Source organism: Amblyomma maculatum, chromosome 11 (assembly GCF_055883805.1).
Source record: "Amblyomma maculatum isolate TAMU_Amacu chromosome 11, ASM5588380v1, whole genome shotgun sequence".
Taxonomy (NCBI): Eukaryota; Metazoa; Arthropoda; class Arachnida; order Ixodida; family Ixodidae; genus Amblyomma; species Amblyomma maculatum.
In genome coordinates, this window is record NC_139354.1 from 94,577,609 (window position 1) to 94,603,989 (window position 26,381).

Below are 26,381 nucleotides of genomic sequence, written 5' to 3' on the forward strand. Positions count from 1 at the left end.
TCATAAACGTTTTCACCAGTGGCTATGCCCACCCACACATCACTATTTTTGTGTCTACCATCAATGCACAATACGGTCCATTTCAATGCTATACGAATATTTTACAGTCCTATTCATCGCACATCGGCAATGTGAACTACCTTCCCGCAGCCTAGCTTGCTTATCAGATTTTGCAGCCTATCGTCAGTCTCTGATGAGGCTGATCCTGCGTGATACCACTGTTATTGCTCGGTACTATATATATAACCTTTGTTATTTTATGTTTTCTTGTGTCAAAATGAATATTTCCCTCTCTATTGGAATATTGTATTCTCCCACTTCCGGTATTTCTAACAAAGAGACTATATCTATGACATTTTTCCCATTTTTTACTATACTTTCGTGGTTTGTTTGAACAATCATCACAGGAGACCCAATTAGCCGGGTAGCGCCAATGGCAGAGTGCTGAGGAGTACTGGTATGAGTCATAGCTTAGGTCAAAGTCAAAATCATGTTGAATCACTGGTCAATCATAGGCTAGGCTATTCCAGCAATAAAAGTAAAGTTTGATGTTCGTCCTCTCTCCTTCTCCACATTCGTTCCTTGAGGTGCGTAAACTTCATAAGCGACGTGTAGTTGACATGAAGACCAAAGACGATGCACTTGTAGAACCAGACGCAATATAAATTTACAGACAGTAATAAGAAACAATACAGAACGGTTTAAAGAAAATATAGAGGTGACTTCACTTCTAGTGACGAATGCTGGCTGAAAACAAAGGCCAGGTATACCAGCTGTCATTCCACTCAACTGCTATGCTCCCACCTCTCTCATCACCCTCCGTCAAATCAGTACCTGGAAACTATCCCCTGTCAGATGCATGGTCATGACTTTTTGAGGCGTTGAGCTTGGGACTAGAATGTGTTAGGGTCTCGATTGAAGTTTGTATTTATTATTTATTAGTTCTTTAAGACATAAAGGAGTCTCAGGAGTTGTTCCAAAAGACAGTATTTTGCCTGACAAAAGCCACAATGCCCAAAGCCTTTATAGACTCCAGGGAAAACAACAGCCCAGCAAGTACCATTTTCATTCAAATAGCAAATACAAATTTACAGCCTCTGAGCATGCTGCAAACAAATATGCATTTAGAAACAAAATGAAAGCCTTTGTCAAACGTTTCACAGAAAATATAACGACACCTGCACACAGTGTAAATTCCTATGGTAATGACTGATGACGTCTTTCGAAATTATGACGGTGTGAAACAACTTAGCCAATCATAGCAAAAGGACACACTGACAACTAACACAACAAAAGAACACTAACAATTTCTCCTACTTCAATAATTCTTTAAATGGGGCTGTTGGTTGTTCATAATACTGCCGCGTGCCTCTCTGAAAAGAGGACAAAGAAGAACAGAGGACAAAGAGGACGAAAACTGAGTGTAGCGCGTGGAACTGTTCCGATCAGTGATCGCTGCCTTGTACTCGTTACATTTTTCTGGTGGAGCAGCCGGGTACGATTTCCCTTTTTGCTGAGTGCAACCCCTCAAGGGCAACTGAGAGCCACCACGGATTTGGCACCGGTCCATCGCAGTTGCAGCCGCCGCCTTCGAGGTCAGTCGCCAGAGTTCGGGCCTCTTTCCTGCACGCCTGTGGCCAACATACATAAGTCTAACACGAACATTGCTGCTAACGGAGAGTCTTCACCCCAGTTCGTCGTCCTCCAGTCTCGAACGCCACCGTCCTTCCATGGCGAGCTTTATGAGGACGCTGAAGACTGGCTGGACCAATTCGAACGGGTCGCCAATTACAACGGCTGGGATGAGCAAAGGAAGCTCTATAACATCTACTTTGCTCTCGAAGATTCAGCGCGGACATGGTTCGTGAACCACGAAACGACACTATCAACATGGGACCTCTTTCGTCGCCAGGTGTTGGCGACCTACACCACCAACGACCGAAGACAGCATGCGGAGTCGGCGCTGAAATCTCGTATCCAAGCCCCAAACGAGAGCATTGGAATGTTCTACGAGGACATGATCCGCCTTTTTAGGCGTTCTGAACCAAATATGTCAGAGGAAAAGAAAGTGCGCCACCTCATGCGCGGAGTGAAGCAAGAACTATTTGCTGGGCTTGTGCGCAATCCACCTGGCACGGCATCAGAGTTTCTAGCGGAGGCCACCACGATAGAACAAACACTTCGACACAGTGCTCAGCACTATAACCGTAACGTGTCCGCCATGTCACCGGTCGTCTACGGTTCCGGCATCAACGGTTCTGATGATGCCTTAAGGGAGCTGATTCGATCTGTGGTCAGAGAAGAGCTGATACATATTCAGCTACAGGGTCTAACAACGTCGTCGAGGCTTCCATCACTCGCGGAGGTCGTTCGCGAAGAAGTGATGCAAGCCGTCTCGGAACCGTCTGTGCCTGGTGTGCAGCCACCGCCACCGAGTGTGCCAACGTACGCGGCCGTGCTTCAGCAGCATAACCTCTGTGATCCTCCAAGAGGGAACCCCACTGTACCGCATCCAAACCAGCACCATAGTGGGTACGGTTCTCCCAGAGCCAGAGTGAACCCCCCTACTCTTGATCCAAGCCCACGCCATCCTCTTCTTCTAGCCGAGGCACGACTTCGAAGGACTGACGTCTGGCGTGCTCCTGACAATCAGCCTCTTTGTTACCACTGTGGTGAGGCCGGTCACATGTTAAGGTTCTGTCCGTACCGCCGCGCCGGACTTCGTGGCTTCCATCCGCGTGCACGATGTCCTCGGAGTGGTGAACGACCACCCGAAATCGAGGAGTACCTGTCGACGCATACGAATCCTCCGGACGTCCCACAATACGGGTCCCGCGTCATTACTTCTTCCCGTCATCGTTCTCCAAGTCCACGGCCCTCTACACACCGCACTAGACGCTCAACGAGCCCCCCGCTCCCCGAGGCTTCAGGAAAACTAGGAACAGCGACCTGCGAAGGTGAGGCCGCTGACGAGCGAAGTGCTGAACATCCTCCATCAAGTTTAGTACAAGATAACGGCTATCAGACGGCGACATGTAACGATGATCCTGAGTGCGCAGTTTCGGACATACCGGTTTCTATCGACGATTGTCTCATTACAGCTTTAGTTGATACGGGGGCAGACTATTCAGTTATGAGCAGTGGGTTAGCCAAGAAATTGAAGAAAATTTTAACCGAGTGGACTGGGCCTCAGATCCGCACTGCAGGGGGACACCTTATTACCCCGGCTGGAAGATGCGTTGCGAGAGTTGCAATTGACGGATTTGTTTATGTTTGCGACTTCGTTGTACTTACCCACTGTTCGCGAGACGTCATACTCGGCTTGGACTTCTTACAGGCTAATGGTGCGATAATTAATTTGCAAGAATCACGAGTGCCATTTTCGCCGAGCCAAGCCATTGCGAGATCTAGCGTCGACGGTTCATCAACGTCCGCCTTACGTATTACAGCTACTGACGTTACGGTCCCGCCACGGGGCAGCATTGTCGTCTTGGTAGAAAGCGACTCACCATGCGACCGAGACGTACTGGCAGAGACGAACGTGGGCTTGCTTCTTGAGAAAGGGATCTGCGCTGCAAGAGGACTTGTTCGCTTACGGGACGGTTGTGCGAAGCTCTGGATTACGAATTTCGGGACCGAGTTTCAGCACATTGCGAAAGGAACGGCCATCGCGTATGTTGCCGACTTTATTGAGCCAGGGAACATCTGTACTCTGGCGCCACCGTCGCCAGCCAGATGTAATGCACCCGACATTCTATCAACTGTGGACATTAATGCCAATCTGTCGGTGGTTGAGCGGCGGCGACTCCTAGACCTTCTTCAGGAATTTGCTGGATGCTTTGCAACGTCTTCGAAAGTTGGGCGTACCCCAGTAGCCAAACACCGCATTATGGTTGACGCGGAGACCAAGCCAATTTCCCAACACCCATACCGAGTGTCGTCAACGGAACGAGAGGCTATTCGAAGACAGGTGCAGGAAATGCTTGCCGATGACGTGGTACAGCCGTCTACCAGCCCCTGGGCTTCGCCTGTAGTGTTGGTGAAGAAAAAAGACAACACCTTGCGTTTTTGCGTCGATTATCGTAAGTTAAATCAGGTAACAAAACGCGACGTATACCCGCTCTCACGTATCGACGACGCATTGGACCGGTTAAGCAATGCCAAATATTTCTCGTCGCTAGACCTCAAGAATGGCTACTGGCAGATAGAAGTGGACGAAAGGGCCAGAGAGAAAACAGCGTTCGTCACCCCCGACGGCCTTTATGAATTTAAAGTGCTTCCTTTCGGTCTCTGTTCTGCACCAGCAACCTTCCAGCGAATGATGGTCACCGTTCTCTCTGGACTGAAGTGGCAAACGTGCTTAGTGTATCTCGACGATGTCGTCATTTTCGCGGCTAGTTTTGAGGAGCACCTTGACCGACTGCGAATGGTAGTACAGGCACTGCGTTCAGCCCAACTGACGATAAAACCACAGAAATGCTATTTCGGATTCGAGGAGCCCCGTCTTCTTGGCCATGTTATTAGTTCTGAGGGCGTGAAACCAGATCCCGACAAGACTGCTCCTGTGAAAAATTTTCCGCGCCCAACCGACAAAAAGTCCGTTAGAAGGTTTTTGGGGCTTTGTGCCTATTACAGGCGTTTCGTAGAGAATTTTTCAGTGATTGCCGAGCCTCTTACGCGTCTTACCAGAGACAATGTTCCTTTTGCGTGGCAAGATGATCAAGAGGATGCTTTCAACGAGTTGCGCCGGCGACTGCAGGCCGCCCCTATACTTGTCCATTTTGACGAAAACGCCGCTACGGATATCCATACCGATGCCAGTAATTTTGGACTCGGTGCCGTTCTGATTCAGTGGCAAAATGGCACTGAGAAAGTTATCGCTTACGCAAGTCGCTCTCTTTCAAAACCAGAGACAAACTACTCACCCACGGAAAAGGAATGTCTCGCGGTAGTTTGGGCCATAACTAAGTTCCGACCCTATATTTACGGCCGACCTTTTAGGGCTGTGAGCGACCACCATTCGTTATGCTGGCTAGCCAACCTCAAAGACCCCTCTGGACGGCTTGCAAGGTGGAGCCTCCGTCTCCAAGAATACGACATTACGGTTGTATACAAGAGCGGCCGTAAGCACAGCGACGCCGATTGCTTATCTCGTGCACCAGTTGATGCTGCCCCTCCCGACCGAGAAGACGATGACTTCCCGTTTCTTGCTGTCGTCACGACCACCGACATGGCCTAGCGTCAACGGGCTGACCCCGGTTTACGCCCGCTTATTGAGCATCTCGAAGGCCTTGATGTAGCTGACCCAAGTGCTTTCGCACGGGGTTTATCCTCCTTCAGCATTCGCAATGGCGTCCTATATAAGAGAAACTTCCGGCATAACAAGGAAACCTTTCTTCTCGTTGTACCGTCCGACCTCAGGCCAGAAATCTTGCACGCATGCCACGATGAGCCTTCGGCTGGACATTTAGGAGTCACGCGAACATTAGCACGCATTCGACAAAAGTACTATTGGCCTAAGTTGATGCTTTCAGTCCAGCACTACGTGGGAACATGCCGAGATTGCCAGCGGCGAAAGACACCTCCGCTGAAGCCTGCAGGGCTCCTTCAGCCGATACCTCCGCCAACAGCCCCTTTCCAGCAAGTGGGTATGGATCTTCTGGGCCCTTTCCCAACGTCCGCATCAGGGCACAGATGGATAGTAGTTGCGACGGACTACTTAACGCGATACGCCGAGACACAGGCACTTTCCCGTGCAACTGCTGCAGAAGTAGCCCAGTTTTTTCTTAAGACCATCGTACTGCGCCACGGTGCCCCATCGATTATTATCACTGACCGCGGTACAGCCTTTACGGCTGAACTAATGCAGGCTCTCTTCAGTCTTACCCGCACAAGTCATCGTAGAACTACTGCTTACCATCCGCAAACAAACGGACTGACTGAACGCCTCAATAGAACGCTTGCAGACATGATTTCCATGTACGTCGACGTTGAGCATCGCACGTGGGATGAAGTCCTTCCGTATGCAACTTTTGCATACAATACGGCTGAACAGGAGACGACGCGTCTTGCGCCATTCCAGCTAGTCTACGGTCGTCCCGTCACCACAATGTTGGACGCTATGCTACCCATAAGTCATGGCGACGATGTCACCAACGCCTATGCAGACGTTGACATATTTCTACAGCGGGCCAAAGAAGCGCGCCAGCTCTCACGATGCCGTATTCAACAACAACAACATCGCGATGCTAGTCGGTACAACCTCCGACACTAAGACGTTCACTACCAACCTGGCGATCTTGTATGGGTGTGGACACCAGTGCGCCGTCGAGGACTCTCCGAGAAACTACTTCGCCGTTACTTTGGGCCATACGAGGTCATTCGGCATCTTAGTAACGTGACTTACGAAGTTGTTGCTCGGAGCCAACGACCTTCAACAAGGCGGCGCTCAAGTGCTGAAACTGTTCATGTAGTGCGGATGAAACCGTATTATGAGAGGCAGTGATCTTTTGCGCGTGTGTAGCTTTGTGTTCCCTGCTTCTCCTGTGTGCATAATCGGAGGATATTCCCAGCGTCGAGTCGCCGCTTTCGAAGAGGGGGGGTAATGCCGCGTGCCTCTCTGAAAAGAGGGCAAAGAAGAACAGAGGACAAAGAGGACGAAAACTGAGTGTAGCGCGTGGAACTGTTCCGATCAGTGATCGCTGCCTTGTACTCGTTACAATACTTACAGGAGTGCGCTAACTGACTTCTATGCTTTGTGTCGCATATCGCGTAATTTTTGTATCCCGTTTGTATGTTTGTCAAGTTAGAACACTCCTATAATTATTCTGCTACATAAATGCCCTTCTCGACTCCCAACTTTCTGGTCTCCCCATAGGCAGTATGCACCTATGTAACTCCAGACAACGGATCCCGACCTCTTAACTCCGTCCACTCGCTTCCTGTAATGTGCGCACCACAATGCATACGCAATGCACCCAGAAAGCCATCCACCGGCGCTAAACATTGAACTGCTTGTGCAAGACTGTTTGGTACGTAATTTAGTCCCGCTGCTACCGGTTCCAAGGCTCGTGCTGCAACGTTGCCCCAATGATTTGTTTTTGCTAGAGGTGGTCGAATATTGAAAATTTCGAATACAAATGTGTTTGTTATTCGAATTGGATTCACGATCTAAAACTGATATTCAAAATAGTCCGAATATTCGAAAATTACCGCATGCCCCGAGTTCTTTAATTCACCGAAGTTTCACCATATTGTGCTCTTCCCCGCAATGCTTGGCTGCGTGCACTATGCAGTAAAGCATCTTCAAAACCCAAAGGGGCCGTCTTCCCAACATTATGCGCACCACTCCTGAGACAATATTTGGGATGAGGCCAGTGGTCCTTGCCAAGAGAGGACTGTTACTTATTTCGTTTATATTCCTCGCTCTGGCAGTGTAGATTTTGAGTACGATTAAATATGTTAATCTTACAATAGTTGTTATTGTGAGTATAATATTAGATCGACTTTGTTTGCTAAATATGCGTATCTTCCCGTGGAACATTGAGTACAGTTGGACAGACCCATTGGATACAATGGGTGAGGTCAACTGTTCTCACCATTTTCAAAGATTCATCCAACTGAGTATTCAGTGGGAACATCAACAACCAATACTATTTATATAAGTGGCAGCATATGGACTTTATACCTGCTAAGTGCAATTGGCTCCTACACTTGATACCAACTGGGAGTCCATTTGGACAGCACAACTGAACTATAATTCCAAATGGAACCAAACGGACTATCTATTTGGCTTGGGAAATCCTATTGGTCTACGCAGGTGAAGTGTGAATTAAAACTTAGCTCTACAGTAGGTTCCAGTTGGTAATGGCATTCCAACTGGAACCCTTTGTATATTCCATCTCGACTGCTAATTTGAAATGAGAATTGTAACTGGAACCCAATGAATCCCTTTGGTACCAGCTGGGATTCCAATGGGTTCCAATTGTTCATTTCTTTCTGGGAAACGCTTCGCGAAACCGGCAAAAACGTTGTCCTCACTTTGGTTTGATCTCCAATGCACCGAGCCATATCGCAGGTGTTATTCTGAAACATTACAGCAATGGAAGCTGTTTTCGGCAGTTTTTTCACCCGATTTTCTAATTTGAGCTTTAGGTTTATTCACTCCTCTTATGGTCATTTCAAGATCAAATTAACGTGCGTTTGCTGTGTTCAGCAGTGATATTACATCTTCACTCGACTTCATGCAGGTTCTCTTTGTACAGAAAGCCATATCATAGAATCTTGTATAAAATTGCTACGGGATGTTTCAAGAGAATATACATTTCTATGCAACCCTAGATGAATTTTGCTTGCAAAATACCTCGTGAATTCTGAGATTAACACGGTTAGCATTGTTTGATGGCGTTTTTTTTTTTTTAATTTTTCAGTTGTGTTTGTTTTCAGTGATAAAATATTCGATTCAAAATTAGAAGGCGTGCTTTTTTTTTCGTATCGTATTGTATTCTTATTCCAAAGTTTCAATATACGAACACATCTAATTTTTGCCAATTTGCGCATCTCGTTCAAGAACTTTCGCAGAGAAGGTAAGTGTAGCGCCATCTGCTAGCGTCTTAAGAAAAGCAACAAATCGCACGCCTGTGTGAATGGCCAGTAGATGGCGCACAGTGTATTGAGTTCAAAATTTTCTGCTGGCCGCTAAGAAGACAAAAACAGGATGGTCATATCAAATGTGTATGTCACATTGCCCAATGAGCCCCACCAGCAGCGTTACCTTCTCACACGATGTGAGGTCATTGTGACAGATCTGCACCGACAGGAAAATAACTCTATCAATGAACCATGCAATTTCCTGCTAACCTTACACTCCGCGGCCGGTCTTGAGATGAGTGCGCCCGTGACAACTCCTATGTGAGCAGCCACATTATAGGGCGCGCTCTTCATCTCTGTTTGATTTCGTTCCCAGACGGCATTGAGTCACCTGTGACTCGCTAGTTCAAGTCATGAAACTTGTAGTTCTGTTCCTACAAGATTAAATAAACTATCAATGGCTAACAGAAGGGAACGTCGAACGTTTACTTAGCTCACAAGGGACACGGACGGTGTTCAATTTTCTGCGGCGCTCATGTGCCGAGATTACCTGCCGCGGCTAAGCTTAACAGCAGCCTTGGGGGTCTTAGGGAGCTGTGACCCCCCTCCCCCCAATATGTAAATGTGTCTTACACTCCCAATGCTCGAATGTATGAGCTGCCGGAATCCGAAATCATCATCATCATCAGCAGCCTGATTATACCCACTGCAGGGCGAAGGCCTCTCCCAATTTCTCCACTTAACCCGGTTCTGTGCTAGCTGCATCCACTTGACCCCTGCGAACTTCTTAATCTCATCTGCCCACCTAACTTTTTGCCGCCCCCTGCTACGCTTTCCTTCCCTTGGAATCCAGTTTGTTACCCTCAGCGGCCATCGGTTATCCTCTCTTCGCACTACATGTCCTGGCCATGTCCATTGCTTCTTCTTAATTTCTACTAGAATGTCGGTAACTTGAGTTATTTCTCTGACCCACTCTGCACGCTTTCTATCTCTTAATGTTACCCCTACCATTTTTCGTTCCATAGCCCTCTGGGTTGTCCTCAACTTAAGTAGAACTCTCTTTAAGTAGCCTCCACGTTTCAGCCCCATAGGTGAGTACAGGCAAGATGCAACTGTTGTATACTTTCCTCTTGAGCGGTATCGGTAAGCTGCTAGTCATAATCTGCGAGTGCTTGCCAAATGCGCTCCATCCCAATCGTATTCTTCTTGTTATTTCCTTTTCGTGGTCCGGATCTGCGGTTACTACCTGTCCTAAGTAGACATATTCGCCTACTACTTCCAGTATTTCGCTACCTAATGTAAACTGCTGTTCCTTCCCGAGGCTGTTGAACATTACCTTAGTCTTCTGCATATTGATTTTCAAGCCTACCTTTCCACTTTTCCTGTCTAGGTCATCAATCATTACTTGCAGTTCATCCCCCGAGTTGCTTAGCAAGGCAATGTCATGGGCAAATCGCAGATTACTGAGGTGTTCTCCATCTACCCTTATCCCTAACTGCTCCCATTCCAAGTCTCTGAATACTTCCTCTAAACAAGCTGTGAATAGTACTGGAGAGATTGTGTCTCCTTGCCTAACACCTTTCTTTATGGGAATTTTGTTACTTTCTTTATGCAGAACTATGGTTGCTGTGCAGCCACTATATATATCTTCCAGCACTTTCACGTACGGCTCGTCTACCCCCTGATTTCGCAATGCCTGCATCACCGCCGAGGTTTCAACTGAGTCGAATGCTTTTTCGTAATTAATGAATGCTATGTATAAGGGCTGGTTATATTCCGATCATTTTTCTATCACCTGATTGATGGTATGGATATGATCGATAGTAGAGTACCGTTTCCGAAACCCTGCTTGATCCTTTGCTTGATTGCAGTCTAAGGTTGTCCTGATTCTATTAGCGATTACCTTAGTAAATACCTTATACGTAACAGACAGTAAGCTGATTGGTCTGTAATTTTTAAGGTCCTTAGAGTCCCCTTTCTTGTGAATGAGGATAATGTTTGCATTCTTCCATGGTTGCGGTACCGTCGATGACACCAGGCACTGCGTATACAGGGTGGCCAGTTTTTCTAGCACGATATCCCCTCCGTCCTTCAGCAAATCTGTAGTTATCTGATCCTCTCCAGCTGATTTCCCCCTTTTCATAATCCGAAATACCCAGTCATTTTTCTTGTCAGCGGTGGTCGATACTTTTTTTCTCTGTCATTTGAAAACATTTTCGGCTGAGTTCCACTTGGAATCAGTAACAAATTTCATCACAGCCGAGAAGAAATAAAATAAAACCGCGGCCTCACTACACAAAGGAAAGATTTGGTGACAATTCAGTACACGCATCAACTCAGGCCGATTTTGCTGGTTCGCAACGGGTTAAGGCGCTCTTTGAATAAATTGCCAATGCTCGCGTGACATGAATAATCACCTGGGAGTCTGTCAATCACGAAATTCTCTCTGTTCTTCTATAATTCTTGTTTTAATGTTTGTTTAATTCATTTTTGGAGCAATCTTACTGTTTTTTATAGTTCCCTGCTCGATGGACTTTATGTTTAAAGTGGAATTATAATGCAACCTAAAAAGTAGCATTTCCTTACTGTGAGCCACAGTACGCGGCGTATGTGCTCCAATAAACAGTTAACAAAACCAGGCTTGGAAATTTGACTACACCAAAGAAGCCAGGACTATTAAAATTCTAAAACCGTTACCTGGTCTCTGTTAAACTTTTTATTTAGGCAACCGGAAACAGTTAACGGTGAACTGCTTTCTGCTACAGAAGAATTGTGTGAAGCGGCTACTCAGGAATACAGTTATATCCGACTATAAACAAAGCGCTCCTGCTATAAAATGCATTTATAACATATTCATTTGGGACAATTTTATTTGCACGTCTTTACTATGACAAGGCATCGGTCGAACCATACCATGGGACTTCAAGAACGCTAGACTTTAAAAACGCTTAAAGATAGTTATAGCGGCTTCGCAAATATTATTAAATACGTTATCTGTGCCGCTACTGCGTTTGACTGTGAGAAGTTCGAAGTCAGATATCATCGATCAGGCTACGTTTACAGAGTGTTGTTACCATTTATTCGAGGTCAGTGCGAAACACCACCTTTAAAACAATGTGCAAAAGAGACCGAGCAGCACCTTAATCTTTATTTCCTTCTCCGCGTGTTCTCGAACCACCAAAGACCCTCCTCCGATAGGGCTAGTCTTTCAGTGTTGTAGCCGCAGTAAAGACCTCTTTAGGGACTACGGTGCTGAGGTAATGGAGGGATTTAGCTTACCGTGATCCGCGATCGACTACCTTGACTCTCTACCGCAGTGAGTTTTAGCTTACCGTGATCCGCGATTCTGCAATCCGATACCGTGATCCGCCACCGCGCGTTCCACTGCGCATGCCCAGACCCCCTTTGACGCCAATAGATGGCGCCACATACTGGATGTCGGCACACAGACCTGCCGCGTCGGGACCAATCGGCTTGAGCGCCCCGCCCACATGCGGTAGAGAGTCCCGGTAGCGGATCGCGGATCACGGTAAGCTAAATCTCTCTATTACAAACTCCGAAAGAAGATGCGTGTATGACAAAACTGCACAAAATACATGGCGGTCCAACCCCGGTGCGCGGCGCCACTTTTGTTCGCTGGTGTGAGTCGACTTCCAGGTTATGGTGCGGGATTATTCTGCGTTGTTTAAGGCAAGCGGCCAGCCACTTCAACCTAATCCTACTGAATAACTACATTTGGTTGATGATTGTATCAGAATCGACGCCCTCTGCATCTCAGTGCCCATCGCAAACCAGCGTAAGAGCACGTCGCTCTCAAGATAAAATTTAGACGGTCTCTTCTCTCAAGAGGATAACGGCGAAAGCCTACCCTTCCTCTCCTATCATTTGCCTGTCATCGTTTGCCTCTTATCGTTCGCCTCATTCTCTTTGCCTTTTTCTGCTCGACTAAGCATTTTTACTCGTTTCCGATCAGTTGCGGTCATTCAAGTCATCATTTGACATTTTGGTCGTTTAGTAGTGATTGTATTCACTACCACTCATTGCTAAGCACGTTTGCTCACTTCCAGTCAGTCGCGGTCATTTCAAGTCGTAGTTTCACATATTGGTCATTAAACGTGATTAATAATCCTCATTATTAGTCATTAGCGTTAGTCATTACCTTTATCGGTATCTGTTTATAGCTTTCATTCATTATCTATCTCCATCAGTCGTTTTCATTCTTACTCTCCCTCCTCACACGTCCGCTGTTTGTGAGTGACACATCAGCGCACAGATGCGACGCAGAAACTTTCGCTCCATGAGCCTTGGAGCGAAACTTTGTGTGTTCCTTTGATGAACACAGCGCATTGGGAGGCCAGTACACATGTACTACTGCGTTTTTCAAAGCTGCAAATCTCTTTGTGTAGCATTATTTCACTGCTCTCGCCATGTTGCGTTGAGGCTTTTATCGAGCTGTCTCCCTATATAGATCACACAGCGTTATGTTTGACATGCAACACATAATGCAATTGCCTTTTTAGAAAGCCGACATATTTGTGATACAGAAAAATAGGGTAAACGACTGTTTATTGACGAGGACATACACAGAAGTCATTTGCGCACGTACCGATTTTCAGTGATCAGTCTATCTTCCTAGATTCGCCGCCTTTGTTTAATAACCCACATTTGCGTGTAATGTGTGATCCCGTACGATCGAATGGGCAGGCGACATGGGACATAGTACGGGTGCAGGCTGGCTTCTTTAACAGGCAAACAGCATATATTTAAGAAAAATAAGCGACCAAGGCTTACATCTGCTCCTATAATAAGCTCATCTTATCTCAGCTATTCCCAATTGCACATATTACTCGGCACATAGCAGCCTGAGTCTAGTGCTCCGTTATTCGTACTCTGTAAAACAGCATCTCCGTTCTCGGCTTCTCGTGATCCCTTGGGCGAATGGCATAAAACAAAATGGCGTAGGTCGAAAGAGCTTTGCAGCGTTCTAATTTATGTACCCTCTCGCTGAAGGTCCCGCACTTTCTCAAAGCTTTTCCCTAGGAAAGCGGACGATGTATCGCAAATAACGTCATGTGTGACAAACACCACTGGAAGAAAGAGGACCGCGAATACAGTATTTTATTCGAAATATTTCCGTCCAGACATCTTCCTTGCAGGTAGTCAACGACAATCTCGTATCACTGATTTGTGACGCATGATTTTGTGTGATCGCGTGCTTTTTAGGCGCATCGTCACTGGGTGTCCCTGGATCTTTCATCTGTGATTTTATGGACACGAGAAATGGCCGTATAGCACCTTTTCGCATTGTGAAATCTTAAATACAATAGCGAGGAGCCTGAATGGGGTCAATTTATTTCGTTCCTATTTGTGCGCCCGGAAAATCTAAAGGAGGCTCCCACGTTTCCAATTTGCACTTCACCTCTTTTCACAGAGCTCAGTAAAAAACGATGAGGACACTTAATACTCCATGAGAAAAAACATGCTATAGCATTTGAGGCTCTCAACTGCATTCTTTTGCGCTCGCATAATATCGTTGCTGCACGCGTTACTAATACCCATAAATGTCTAATGTAGGGCCTCAATGTTTTTCTAGTTTTCTAGTGGACCTTGAGACACTCTCGAATTTTACGGCTATTGGCCTCGAGATCGAGCAGAGTCGCCACTTTGCGGCTCAGCGGCGAAACCTACTCAGTGTGGATGCGTTTTCGCTTCGCGTGCCAGCCCGCAGTGATTTACGCGCGCTCATGTGGCGTGTGTAAGAGTGTTTTTGTTTGTTTCGTGGTTCCTGTGAACCTTTGCTTACCTATATGCCTCTTGCAAATAAAAAAATAAATATGAACGATCTATAACTCCACGCTTCATTAAAAAAATATATATATACTTGTCCGCATCGAGTATGTAATGCTTGGAAAGGACATCATCCATCGCGGTCTTTGGCGCTTGAGATCCTTTGACACGCAATGTCTCATACGAAGTGGTACTGTCGTTAGCACCGTGTCAGAGCAAAACAGGTCTCTGCCGTCAATAAAAGTTAATGCAAACGCTCAGAAATCGCATATTCCCGTTTCTGTTTGGAATACCACAGCTACTAAAACATATGCCACCGCAGACTGCTTCGTATAGCAGAATGCAGTTTGAACAGACCACTCTATGCCTTCTATGCCTTCTGTATGCAGGATAGAGTTGTCAGTACTTTTATTTTTTTTTTTTTTTTGCTTTTAAACCTCTGTCGCGGTGTCTCAATGGTAAGGGCGCTCGACTGATTTCGAGAACGGGGGATTCAATCACAACCGTTTCAAAAGGCGCTCCTCTGCTGTGGGATTTGACTGCACAATAAGCAATCCCACGTGGTAAATGTGGTGTTAATAATGAAAAAAAAAAAAAACGACACCAAAACCAGCCACTGCAATCATCCGTCATAGCCGATACCGCTTTCATAGGTTAAACCCGGGCCAATATGCATTTCTTTTCTTTTCTTTTCTTTTTCTTTTTTTTTTTTTTTTTTGCTGTTGAAGGCTTCTTTGCATCCGTAAAAGTGGTAGTGAGCAAATGTTGCTTTAGAGAAAGAGAGAGAAGTTGGGAAACATCTTCCCTGCCCCTAATTGATACACTAAATATTACATAATGCACCTAGATTAATATATACTTTACTCGTAGCCAATTATAATTATTATAATCCCTTTTCGTCCAAGTGCTGTCTTCCGAGCAAACTCGTCGTTTCTGACAAGGGGAGTAACACAGCTTCATGCAGGCTTAAATATCAGTGTTAAGTTCGGGAATAAATACATTTTTATAGTCGCATGATAAGATGCCCTCCATTTCTTTCGGAATAGTTTTATATCCAGCACCTGTTTTGGAAGCAACCTTAATATTTTACTTCGCATAAGATTTAGTCACTGCTAAATAATTAGTGATAAAGAATTTTCAGCCTGAAATATTGCTTCCCAGAACATGACAGTGCCCATGCGCAGTTTATAACGATGTCTTCGCAGCGAGTAATTCGTAGCTTGCACTTTAACGTTACTCAAAATTAATCGCTGATTATTGTAAATTCTGTCAAGTGTGTAAAAGTTCTCTCACACGGTGAAATTTATTGGCATTGCAAAACAAAATAATTACACTACTAATTTACCATTAAATATTGACATCACACATCAGAAATCCCTTATACTTTCCTCGGTTTCAGGAAATCGTTTACAGTTAGTGGCGTATGCAGTAATACACTACCGCATTCTATGACAGTGGCCGCAAAAAGCAAGTCGGCAAATTTAATCCACTCAGCGCTGTATACGTGAACAATCAGCTTTCCTGTGCGGCGAGGTTTCCTGTATAGTGTCGGCGTGAACTCATTTTTGGGAAATGCTTGTGCGTAGTTGTCTGGGCCAGAGTTGATGTGCACTCAGTCTAAAGCAACTCGCCATGCAGTAAGCTGCTAGTGCTATACATTTAACCTGCTTAATCATCGAGTCAAGCACGATATAATGAGCCAGCTAGGCTTTCTCGATTCAATCTAAAGTACTGCAGGTCAGAGCACAAACCTTGTATCTGCGTGAGCTTGACACTAAAATCGCCTGTCTCACTCGCATGTGACACGCGCAAACTGTTTAAAAGTCGATAAGAAAAATATATCTGTCTAGGCAGGCTTAAGTATTAGGCGCGTGAGCGCGGTACAGCGCAAGAAACGTGCAAAGTAAATCTAGAACACTGGTGGTTGCGTGCTTTGTTTTCCTAAAATCCGCGCTTCTTCTGCTGCATTGGCGAAATCCTTGGATTTTTTTCTGCAATATTGCAGAAATACTGCAGAAGACACGTTTTCGTCGCCAACAAACCCTCCGTAAACTCGGAAGCAGACCTACGCAGCGTGCGTTTCCGCGAGCGCCGCCGGCTGCCGATCCACACTACCGGAGCGACGGTGGCGCCACCTCTAGGTCGATCTCGCGGCGAATAGGTAGCGCTCTGTGTCTGTTCCTTGGCGATCAAGTGAATTGTGTGACTTCATCACTGATTCGAACGTAGGATAATTTTGTCTCTGAAACCGCAATCTGGCGCGGCCAGACGATGGGAACCTAAAATTTTCGGGCAGGTTAAAGGGGCAATTTTTAAATAAATTGACTCCGGTGGGTAACCTTGAGTGCGGGCCTTCGTGATCACATTGCCTCTGTGACGCTTCTATATATTTCAATTTCTTCTCTCGATCTCTCGATCAGTCAAGCAATCATAAGCCATTATTGAATTCGACTCCTACTGGTGGCGTTTTGTGCTTGTCCTTCCTTGATGACGTCATCTCAATAATGTCATCGCTGTCTCTACCAGGAAACGACTTTCATCTTTAACGCTGGCACGATTTCGGTGTGACGAGAAGTCTAACGTTATCGTAACATATTGTTACCGACGGTGTATTGCCGGAGCGCTGAACTGATGGAGAAGGCAGAGAACTCAACTAGGCAACGGCTGCGCGTCCGACACGAGCGTTCAACGCCTTTGCAGGAAAGTGTGCAGAATTCACCCTCGGTACGAATAAAAAAAAATTGACCATTTGGGCGCTGTCTAACACGGATATTGAGCGTTTGCTCAGGTTACTTTGCCGCTGATGGCATCAAAATGTATCGTCGTTATAACTGAGGTAGCAAGTTCGGCATACCTAAAGTCATATGGTGTGCATGCATTTTCGTTGTAACCGAGAATATGTGTTCGTTATATATGCAAAGTCACATGGTATACATGCATCTCCATTGAAACGAAAGATATATGTTCGTTATATCCGAGATCACCTGGTATGCATGCATCTTCGCTTTAACCGAGCTTGTGTGTACGTTATATGCAAAATCGCGTGGCATGCACGCATCTTCATTATAACCGAGGTTGCCTGTTTGGTATGTCTGCGCGTCCATATGCTGGCAACGGTAATCAGGCCTTGTAGCTTTTTCATTTCATTTTCTTTATTTACTCTCAGGACCATCCGGCATTACAGAGAAGAGTGGCTGGTACAAAGCAAAGAAAAAAAGATACAAAGCCACTCATGATTAAATACGGAAGACCCTTCTGGTGCGGTATCTACATGACAGAGGCGGGAAGGTGGTTCCAATCTGTGTTATTCATTGGAGCAAAATATTCAAAATAAAGATTAGTTCTGCAGTTTGGTATACCAATTTTAAATGTGTGGCCAATTCGGGATGATTTATGCACAGCTCGCTACTAACTCTCTGCAAAGCTGGTTGATTGCGAAGCCACCAATGGTATAAATACGTACCAAGATATATATTGTTACGAAGCGGCAAGCCGATGAAGACAGGAGACAGAACATGACCGATGACGATGGTAGATGACGTTTAATGAACGTTCGCGGCGGGCCTAGCGCGAGCGCTCCTGCCCGCGCCACTGCCCGCTTCTTCTTCCTTGTAGTCCGTAACATGACCCGGGGCCACCGAGCGATCGTCCCGATCGTGGACGAGGAAGTTTAGCGATGTTAATGATTTTATGGCGTGATGATGGGCGTGTCTAGATGCTTGAAGAAGAAGAGGAAGAAGGTAGAATAGAACTGCTGGCCGGTACGATGTCTGATGCGTGGGTGATCCGCCTCCCTTGGAGCTGTCAACCATCCGTCACCAGAGTCCATGGGACTGATGGCTCGAGGTCACGTAGGGCAGCTTGGGCGGGGGTTGCGTGTTCGTGTCCATTGGTTCCTTCGGGTCATTCGGGTCTTTCGGGTCCTTCATCTCGGTTCTGATTGGTCTGTTCTCCTTGTCTTCAGGTCCGGGCTGGGGGCTGGGCGGTGGTAGTTGTTCGGGTCAGGGCTTGAAGGGCTGGGGCGAAGCTGCTCGGCGATTTCCCTGGGCACTCGGGGATGGTCCCGGCTTGAAAATGGCCTCGATGCTCCACGGCGAGGATGGGGATGTCGTACGCCGCACCTCCAACCAAATGTTACGAAGCGGCAAGCCGATGAAGACAGGAGACAGAACATGACCGATGACGATGGTAGATGACGTTTAATGAACGTTCGCGGCGGGCCTAGCGCGAGCGCTCCTGCCCGCGCCACTGCCCGCTTCTTCTTCCTTGTCGTCCGTAACATTATTACGGATGTTTCTCGAATGAAAAAGAAACGTAGCTAATGTAAGGCCTCATCTGGACGTACAGCATGAAAGGCCGTACAATTCTTGTGAGCATTTACAATACACTAGGGGCATGCCAAGTTTTCTAGGCAGGCAGGAAAAGAAAAGAAGAGATACGAAATGCTGTTAAATTTTCCTGCTTCGAAGTTATTTCAGAGGAACATACACTTAAAACTCACTTGCTTTCCCAGATAAATTTTATCCATTAAGCAAATGTTATATTAAAAGTACTGTCTGGAACAAAAGTAGTGGACCACGCAAACTTTAATCAAAGCGCATAACTTTCGCATCGACCGGGAGTCTTCGACCACACTTATCGATGTGAAGGTTGGGCTTTAGTTCTTTCATGTGTGCTACAGAAATAAGGTGATAATTCGTTCACATCGCGATACTAGTCCAAAGTTTACAGACCTACTGTCCAGAGACTTTTCTCCCCGATGGTTCATGCTTCAGCATAAGTTCAAAACTTTTCAACCTGTGATCGGACGTTTTGTAGCCTATGCGTGTTGAAAAAGCTTTCTCCGTTTCATCTTGTTGTCGCACACGTAATAACGCCCTGCTTCCGACCCTTTTTCCTCCTTTGTTTCTCCAGGAGGAGCTGCCCTCATATTTGGAGGCCATGAGGCGTCCACTCAACTCGCCGGCCAGAGCCAATCCTGCCTACGTTCAAGAAGTCACCTGACCATTCCATTCAGTGGGTTATCTAGTTCTCAAATCGTCACCATTGTTAAAAATTAAACGTCTGATGTGCCAATTGAGCCCTGAAGGACTTTTCTTGTGAAATTTGTGCGCTCTATTTCCCTCCTTCCTGTTTGTCGTTGGCAGGAGAATTTAGGAACGCCAGCTAAGACCTTGCCGTTGGCGTCTTCTGCCTGCCTCCTTTTTTTTTCATAACTAATTCTCCCTCGCACTGCTGTTCAGTGCAAGGTGGAAAGCAAAGCGGACAGATGGCAGTAAAGGGAAAGAATGGAAGTGCAGAGTACAGCCTGCTTGCAGACACTAAATACTCCAACTGGAATCAGAATGTCTCCCCAGTCAAGCTGTCCCTGAATGAGTCAGCACATTTTCGAGCTGTTCTTTAACTGCTTGCCGATTGTCATGGTAAATAAAATGGTTGCCGATGTCGGTGGGGCTATTCGACACTGCATTAAACAAACAAAACTTCAATTGGTTTATTAAATAGGCGTGATTTGCTGTGGAACGGAATCAAATAATATTAACCACTCTCAGTACTTGAAAGCGTTAGCTTTCTGAGGGTACATTTTTTCACTTTACATTGAAAGTCGAAGTAAAGAAAATGGCTTTCCATGTTCTGTACAGGAAGAATGCTTTTTGCTCCCATGTGTTTTTAGAGCAGGAAACAAGGATTACTTTTCTTTTCTTACACCGTTTTCTTCTGACTTACACGTGAATTAAATAGGCGTACGCAACTGGAGACTGAGTGAACAGATTCAAAAAATCCTGCATAATAACGGAACTCTAAATTAAAAGTGAAAACTAATGAGGATCAAGCTGTCACCAAGCTCGATCTCGTTTACTGTAAATGTATGCTTAATAAGGTGAGTAATTATCTCCCATTGTTAGTGGGCGTTTTGTTAACACGATCGTGGCTGCGTGCCAGGGTGAAACAATACTGATGTCCATACCAGATAGGTTTCTCAAGAGCGGATATATATATGCTTTTTCTGAAGTTCTCGAGGATACGGACATGCGGCTCTTTTTCCCGCACGAAGTCAAAGCTGATCGCATCGCGCACACAAGAAGCTCGGTGCAAATTGAATATTAGCTGATGACGTCCTACAGTAACTGCGGAACAGTCAACCTACTCCCATCTAGTTTCTTTTCCACCTACTGCAATCAAAAATACACTCGAACCAAGCCGGTGTGATCAAAAGTTCACATGTCGTATTACATTTGTTTTAAGTGAAGTGTCGTGGGCACCTACATGCAGCACCAGCTAACCTTAATTTCGCACAAAGATTTGTGTACACCTCGCGTACTCCGTTCCGGTTTTTCGCGCAAAAAAAAAAAAAAAAAACATTTGCTGAATTTCCTCGCGCTTCACAGCTTTACAAAATGACGCTTTCTTCACTAATATTTGCCGATTGTTGAATTACTGCTATTCTCTCTTTCTCTCATATTCTTTTTTTCTAGGGTGCCCATGCGTAGAAAAGGTTGATCGTAAGTTATGGTCTATCCTCAATACACCGCTGTTAACTTTCTGTGCCACCTTTGTAGGCTGTAGTGGGTATTCGAAATAGTTATGGGGGATAAACCCATTAAACGCCTTCGTTTTGTTTTTCGGCAGAGTAGTAGTAAGGGACGATGCAATAGCTCACCAAGTTGATTTTGTGAATTAACACTCTCAATAGCGATTCCACAAAGTTCCACGCTACACCCAGCCTTCGCATTCGAACATGGGAGCTTCACTGTTGGCATAGTTTAACTTTCCAGGAGAAATAAAACAAGGACACATCGCTATGGACAACAGGATGTGAAACAAAAGGAAGAAAACGACTCAAGGAATGATCTTCGCGGCAAGTTTCAGACAAAACTCAAGAAGGGACTAACAAGTTGATGCCGAAGACAGCTTTTTCACCATCAGCGTCAACTTATCGATCTAGGGTGTCCGTCCACCAAATTGCATCTGCTGGCATCACATCACATAGGGCTGCTATGCAGGTGTATTGCGACACATTGCGATATCGTCGAATAATGGGCAAATTATTTGCGTGACATTTTTTTAGGGGCGTTATATAATTTTGTTTTTGGGTCCACATGAGTATACTATTATGTCGAAAACATTTCTTGACTGAAAAATGATGTGGGAAGGATATGTGGACGAAGTGTGCCTGCACGAACTGTCACTAAAGAAAAAACACTGTCGCCAATTGGTTTCCGTTTCGCGCCAGAATGAACAAATCAGCTTGTCTGGCCCGAGAGCATATGCTATCGCCGTAATCGATCACGCCTCATGTGAAACTGCAATACACACGCTCGCGCTGCTCAGCAAACATCGTCGTGTTCATCAAGTTTTCACTGCAACTAAATTTCGCTCTTTGCAATGAACACCGCCATTTTGACCAAGTTCGATCAGCGCCGCTCTTGATTTGACCTACTAGATAAATACGCCATACACAGACTACCTGGACAACTGCTTTCGAGGTTGGCTTGCCTAAGGCCGGCGAATCCACCAAGCGACGTGACAGAGCACGGAATACTTTCGCATCACTGCACCTAATCAGACTTTGGTGCATATATACCTTCGAATGTGTAACTCCTTTTTGTTTCAAGTCTCGAATAAATGCTATCAGTTCACTCTTAAGAGATCTTGAATGGTGCAACTTCCTCCATGAGTGGCGCCGTTCCGTTGTGCCACGGCCGCCTGTGTTCGGAAAAAAAACGATAGCCCAACAACCTAGATTGACGCAATGCATTTGGCAATACATTTTCGGGTGTTCCTTTTATCTTATCGTGAGCAACAATTTCTCAAAATGGTTGTTATGCTTGAGGCGTGCCGGAGCGCTTTCGAAGCAAGCAAGATCCCGCTGCAAATAACGATAAAAAAATGAATAAAGGCAAATTGGCGGCAAATGTGCGTCGGAACGGTGACCGAACCGGATCGGAACAGTCATTCCATTTGTTCCCGTTCAGGTTAGTTCCAAAATGCAAAAAAAAAAAAAAATAGGTCCGGTTCCGTTCCGGGTAGAAATTCGGGTTTGGTTCTGGATTTCTGTTCGGCTTCTTTTCGGCATCCACGTAGTGAAGACAGATGGCGCAACATTCCATACAGCCTTACAGAGCCTATCACCTCCCGAAAACCACCATTCTTGCAAAACTACTATAAATGCTAAGAAAAGAAGAATTTAAGAGCGAATGACAGTCTTGGCCGCAGCTAGAAAACGCGACTCCTGTTGCCATACACACACGCAAAAACAAGAAGCTGTCCTGTCGCAAAGAAATGGCATGACTCTTTTACGCATATTAATGAGTTAAAAATGCATCTTAGTGCTGCAGACACAACGGTACTACTGCAAGCCGATTTCTCTGCATACAATACCATGAAATGACATGAGATAGTCCTTATTTACTTTACTGACATACCGCGGTGTTTCCATTTCAGCAGTTGCCAGCTGAGAATGCACACCAGCTTGAATCGCAGCGCATACCACTGCCGTCATGGCCTGGTGCCTGTACATTTTTCAACAACGCGCCACTTCATAGCACGACACTCAGGACAACTGCCTTCATTCTTTGTTCTTAGTGCAAATTGGTATCCCAGCTATTTGTGCCCATGCTACTGTTTGTTCAAGAGCAAAAAGGCATATATTCCTAAAATCAATCGACAAACAAATATTCCACGGCTCGATTCAAACTTGTGACGCCAATACTCAATTTAATATCATTATCATTGCTTTTTAAGAGAATGTTGTAGGTTCCGATAATTGCGCCTTAAGTCCTGTTCTGACTCACCACACTTTACGTAAGACTGGAGCTGGTGGTGGCGACATTTGTGTAGTTGCCTTGACGGCTTTTCTATAAAAGCACCGTCCCTGCTGCAGCGTACAAATCTTAAGCAGCTCAATTTCGGTTTCAAATCAAAACTTAATTCCCACTTCGGATGTGCCAAGAGCCGCTGACTAAAAAGTCTCTGAATTGGCTCTACTAGGCCCACCGTTATCAGTGTCCATTGACGTCTTACAGGCCTTTATTTTTTTTTTGCTTTCATTCCATTGTATCCCACGTGTGTATGTGTGTTTTGTTTTTCTTTTTTTCTTTTGTTCAGCTATGTTCTTTGCTTTTGTCAACGCATGAGTCTTTATGGTTTGATATTTTATATTCCACTGTAATGTAATATAATGAATTTATGTACTCTTCAGACCCCTATGTAATGCCCGTAAAGCGCCTTTAGGGTATGTGAATAAAAAAAAACGTCTTCTCCTTTTCCTCACTGTTTTCTCAAACCTGCCAAGTGTGTCTAACTACCTGCAACAATATCTTTATATATCTTCAGACCTTCAAGTAAAAAGGTAATCTTTTGAATGTTTCAAAAGCACGGATTTGAAAACGACAAGAACGAAGATATTGATAGTTTTAGTTTGTGGAAAAGATGTGATCTAACTGGGCATGTAGTTTTATAGCGCCTAGAAGTACTCCTTGCCGCAATGTTCGGAACTATATCGTTCATTGTGCCATTGGGTACGTACCACAATGCCGGTAGATGTACTCTTCCTGTTTGAACAGCTAACTACCTCTCAATCAAAATTCGGTTGATAAACACAGTACACTAATGCCATATGAGGAACGTACAGATTTCATATATTTCTTTTCAATGCCTTATTCTTGCGATTCGTATGATGCGCGCACTCAGAATTACATGACAGAATACCGAATGTAGTAGCCCGTGTACAATTATTGTGTTTTTATAGCCCATTACATACCATGTTTCCAAAAAGCAGAGACGTCGGACAGCATGTCATCATAATTCTTCTACTGTATTTCAATTGTTGGTGCTTAAATCTTTCTGTAAGTCATATTACACTATGTATCTAGCTATTTATTCTCTGCCTTGCTTCATAGTATAAGTTGTATATTTTCTATTTAGTTGCTTATTGAAACTTATTTTCATAGGAGGTCCCACCCGCGGTCTTGTACCATGGGACCTCTGGCTGTATATGCTTGTACCTTTGTTTGGACTTCTTAATAACTTTCAACTTCGACTTAACGGAATCAAGATCCGCTCAGTTGGGGGAGGGTGAAGCAGCAGCGAGAAATATAGCCGCGGTGGTAGTGGTGAACTCTTTTATTGCGTCCAAAAGCAAGGGACCTGTCAAAGGACCGGTTGCGCTGGCTTAGAGGAGGTCGGCGGGGATCCCTTGGGATATCGCTGCCTCCACAGCGCGCTGGATAAGCCAGCGTTGGTCTGTTGGCTCGGAAGTATGCAGGAGAGACTCCCACGTCTCTGGGGTGTTTGAGTTGCCTGTGTTTTAGTGTGTACAAGTCCACACCGTGTGTATGAGAGTGGCCGGAGTTGAGCAGTGTTTACACATGGGGGATATCTATTCCGGAAAGATCCTGCTGTACAAGAGAGGGTGTGAGAAGCTGCCAGTTTGCGTCATTGGATGGCCTCGCGTCTTGTTAGATCACGGTGTGCGGGAGGATATGTGCATCTTTGAAGTCGATAGAGCCGGAGTATGTCTGTGTAAGTGGTGAGTAGAAAAGCGCGTGAGATATTAGTTCCTGTGTTTTCTTTCTTTCTTCCCCGTTTTGTTGGCGCTGTGTTTTGGAAAATGTATCACCAACTCGCCCGCTTAGCTATCCTGTTGAGATATTGGTGTCAGCGGAGCAGGGTAGCTGATCATACTCTCGGCTCGGCAGTTGAGATCTCGAGCGAGAGTGCGCACCTGGGCGTTTCCGCTGAGCAACTCGCGGGCTGGAGCCCAAAGACGTAAGCGAGATGTGGAAGAGGGTGCTGTGGTACGTAGAATGTGTAACGCCTGGCAAGAGATAAGGCCAGCATCGTAGTTGCGGATAGCCTGTTGAGAATCACTGACGACGGCTTTGTTAATAGGGTAGGCTAGCGCTATCGCAATGGCAACCTCCTCAGCTGCGGTTACTGTTTCTGCATTGCGAATGATGCAGGCTGTGTACCAGCTGAGGTGAGGGGCGAGAGCTACCGCCACCATTGCTGACCTCGATGGATGGTAAGAGGCGTTCATATACGTGACGTCCGGACATCCTCTGAAGCGTTTCTCGAAATGACGAGCCCGGTCGGCCCGTCTCTCGGCGTGGTGTTCCAGGTGCATCCGTTTGGGAATGGGAGGGATGCGGAGATTTAGGCGATATTCCGGTGTAAGGCTGGGGAGGGTATTCAGGTACTGATGCATTCTTTAATGGGTGCAGTGCTGCTTTCTACACCCAATAAAAGGGTGCATATGTACCTGAATGCAACCTGTCTAGAGGATGAGTTATAGACGCGAAAACGGGGCAACGTTTATTTTTTTACGGTGTAATTGTCTTACGCTGGCTCTTTACATCATAGTATGGTCAAATGTGATGCGTTGGACACTTCCAAGTTCAAATCTAAATTGACCTTTGGTTTTAAAGAGTGACATAAAAGAAAGCCATCTATATTTCAGTGCACCTCCAGCTACGAGCTGCATGCTGCTAAAGAACGCCGTGCATTTTCTTTCTTTTCAGGGGGTGTCTTGTATAGCAATAACTGTACGAGTGACTTCGTCTGAGACTTACGGTGTGTTAATAAGTTTAGCTTGTTCGATAAATAACTGCATAAATATTTCCGCCAGTGCGTGCTCCAGTGGGTCGAGACCAAGCAGACCAATATGTGGACTTCTTTTATGATGCGAAACCTGTCGCCACATGATTTAAGTGCGCTCAGAAGATACTTTGGCCGATTAAAAGAGAGGTAGTTGGTGCTGGGTGGTACGTCTTCCCTTTGACTCCATCGCCATGCGAGACATGAAAAGGGAAGTCCTTGTGTCGATGGCAGGCTTGGTTGCTGCATATTTTCGATAAACCTGAAGGCTGAGAGAAAGCAAATACACCGACACAAGAGACAGGAATAAACTTCAAGGCTTTATTCCAAACATTGGAAAATTCTAGTGTATATAAACGAGCATTAACAACGCAACTAATATGACGTCGTCTTAGTTTCTCGTGACT

The 26,381-nt window shown here is 45.6% G+C and overlaps 1 protein-coding gene and 1 long non-coding RNA gene across 2 annotated transcripts in view; one reads left to right on the top strand and one right to left on the bottom strand.

Moving 5' to 3' along the window:
- Window positions 1-19,453, top strand: part of LOC146174429 (uncharacterized) — a 38,815-nt gene extending 19,362 nt beyond the window's left edge. The window contains exon 5 of the mRNA XM_084584679.1: window positions 19,291-19,453. Within this exon, the coding sequence (XP_084440805.1) occupies window positions 19,291-19,380 (90 nt within the window). The 3' untranslated portion in view covers window positions 19,381-19,453. The remainder of the gene's footprint in view (window positions 1-19,290) is intronic.
- Window positions 1-26,381, bottom strand: part of LOC146174426 (uncharacterized) — a 493,807-nt gene that overhangs the window by 167,540 nt on the left and 299,886 nt on the right. The gene's annotated exons all lie outside the window — the stretch shown is intronic.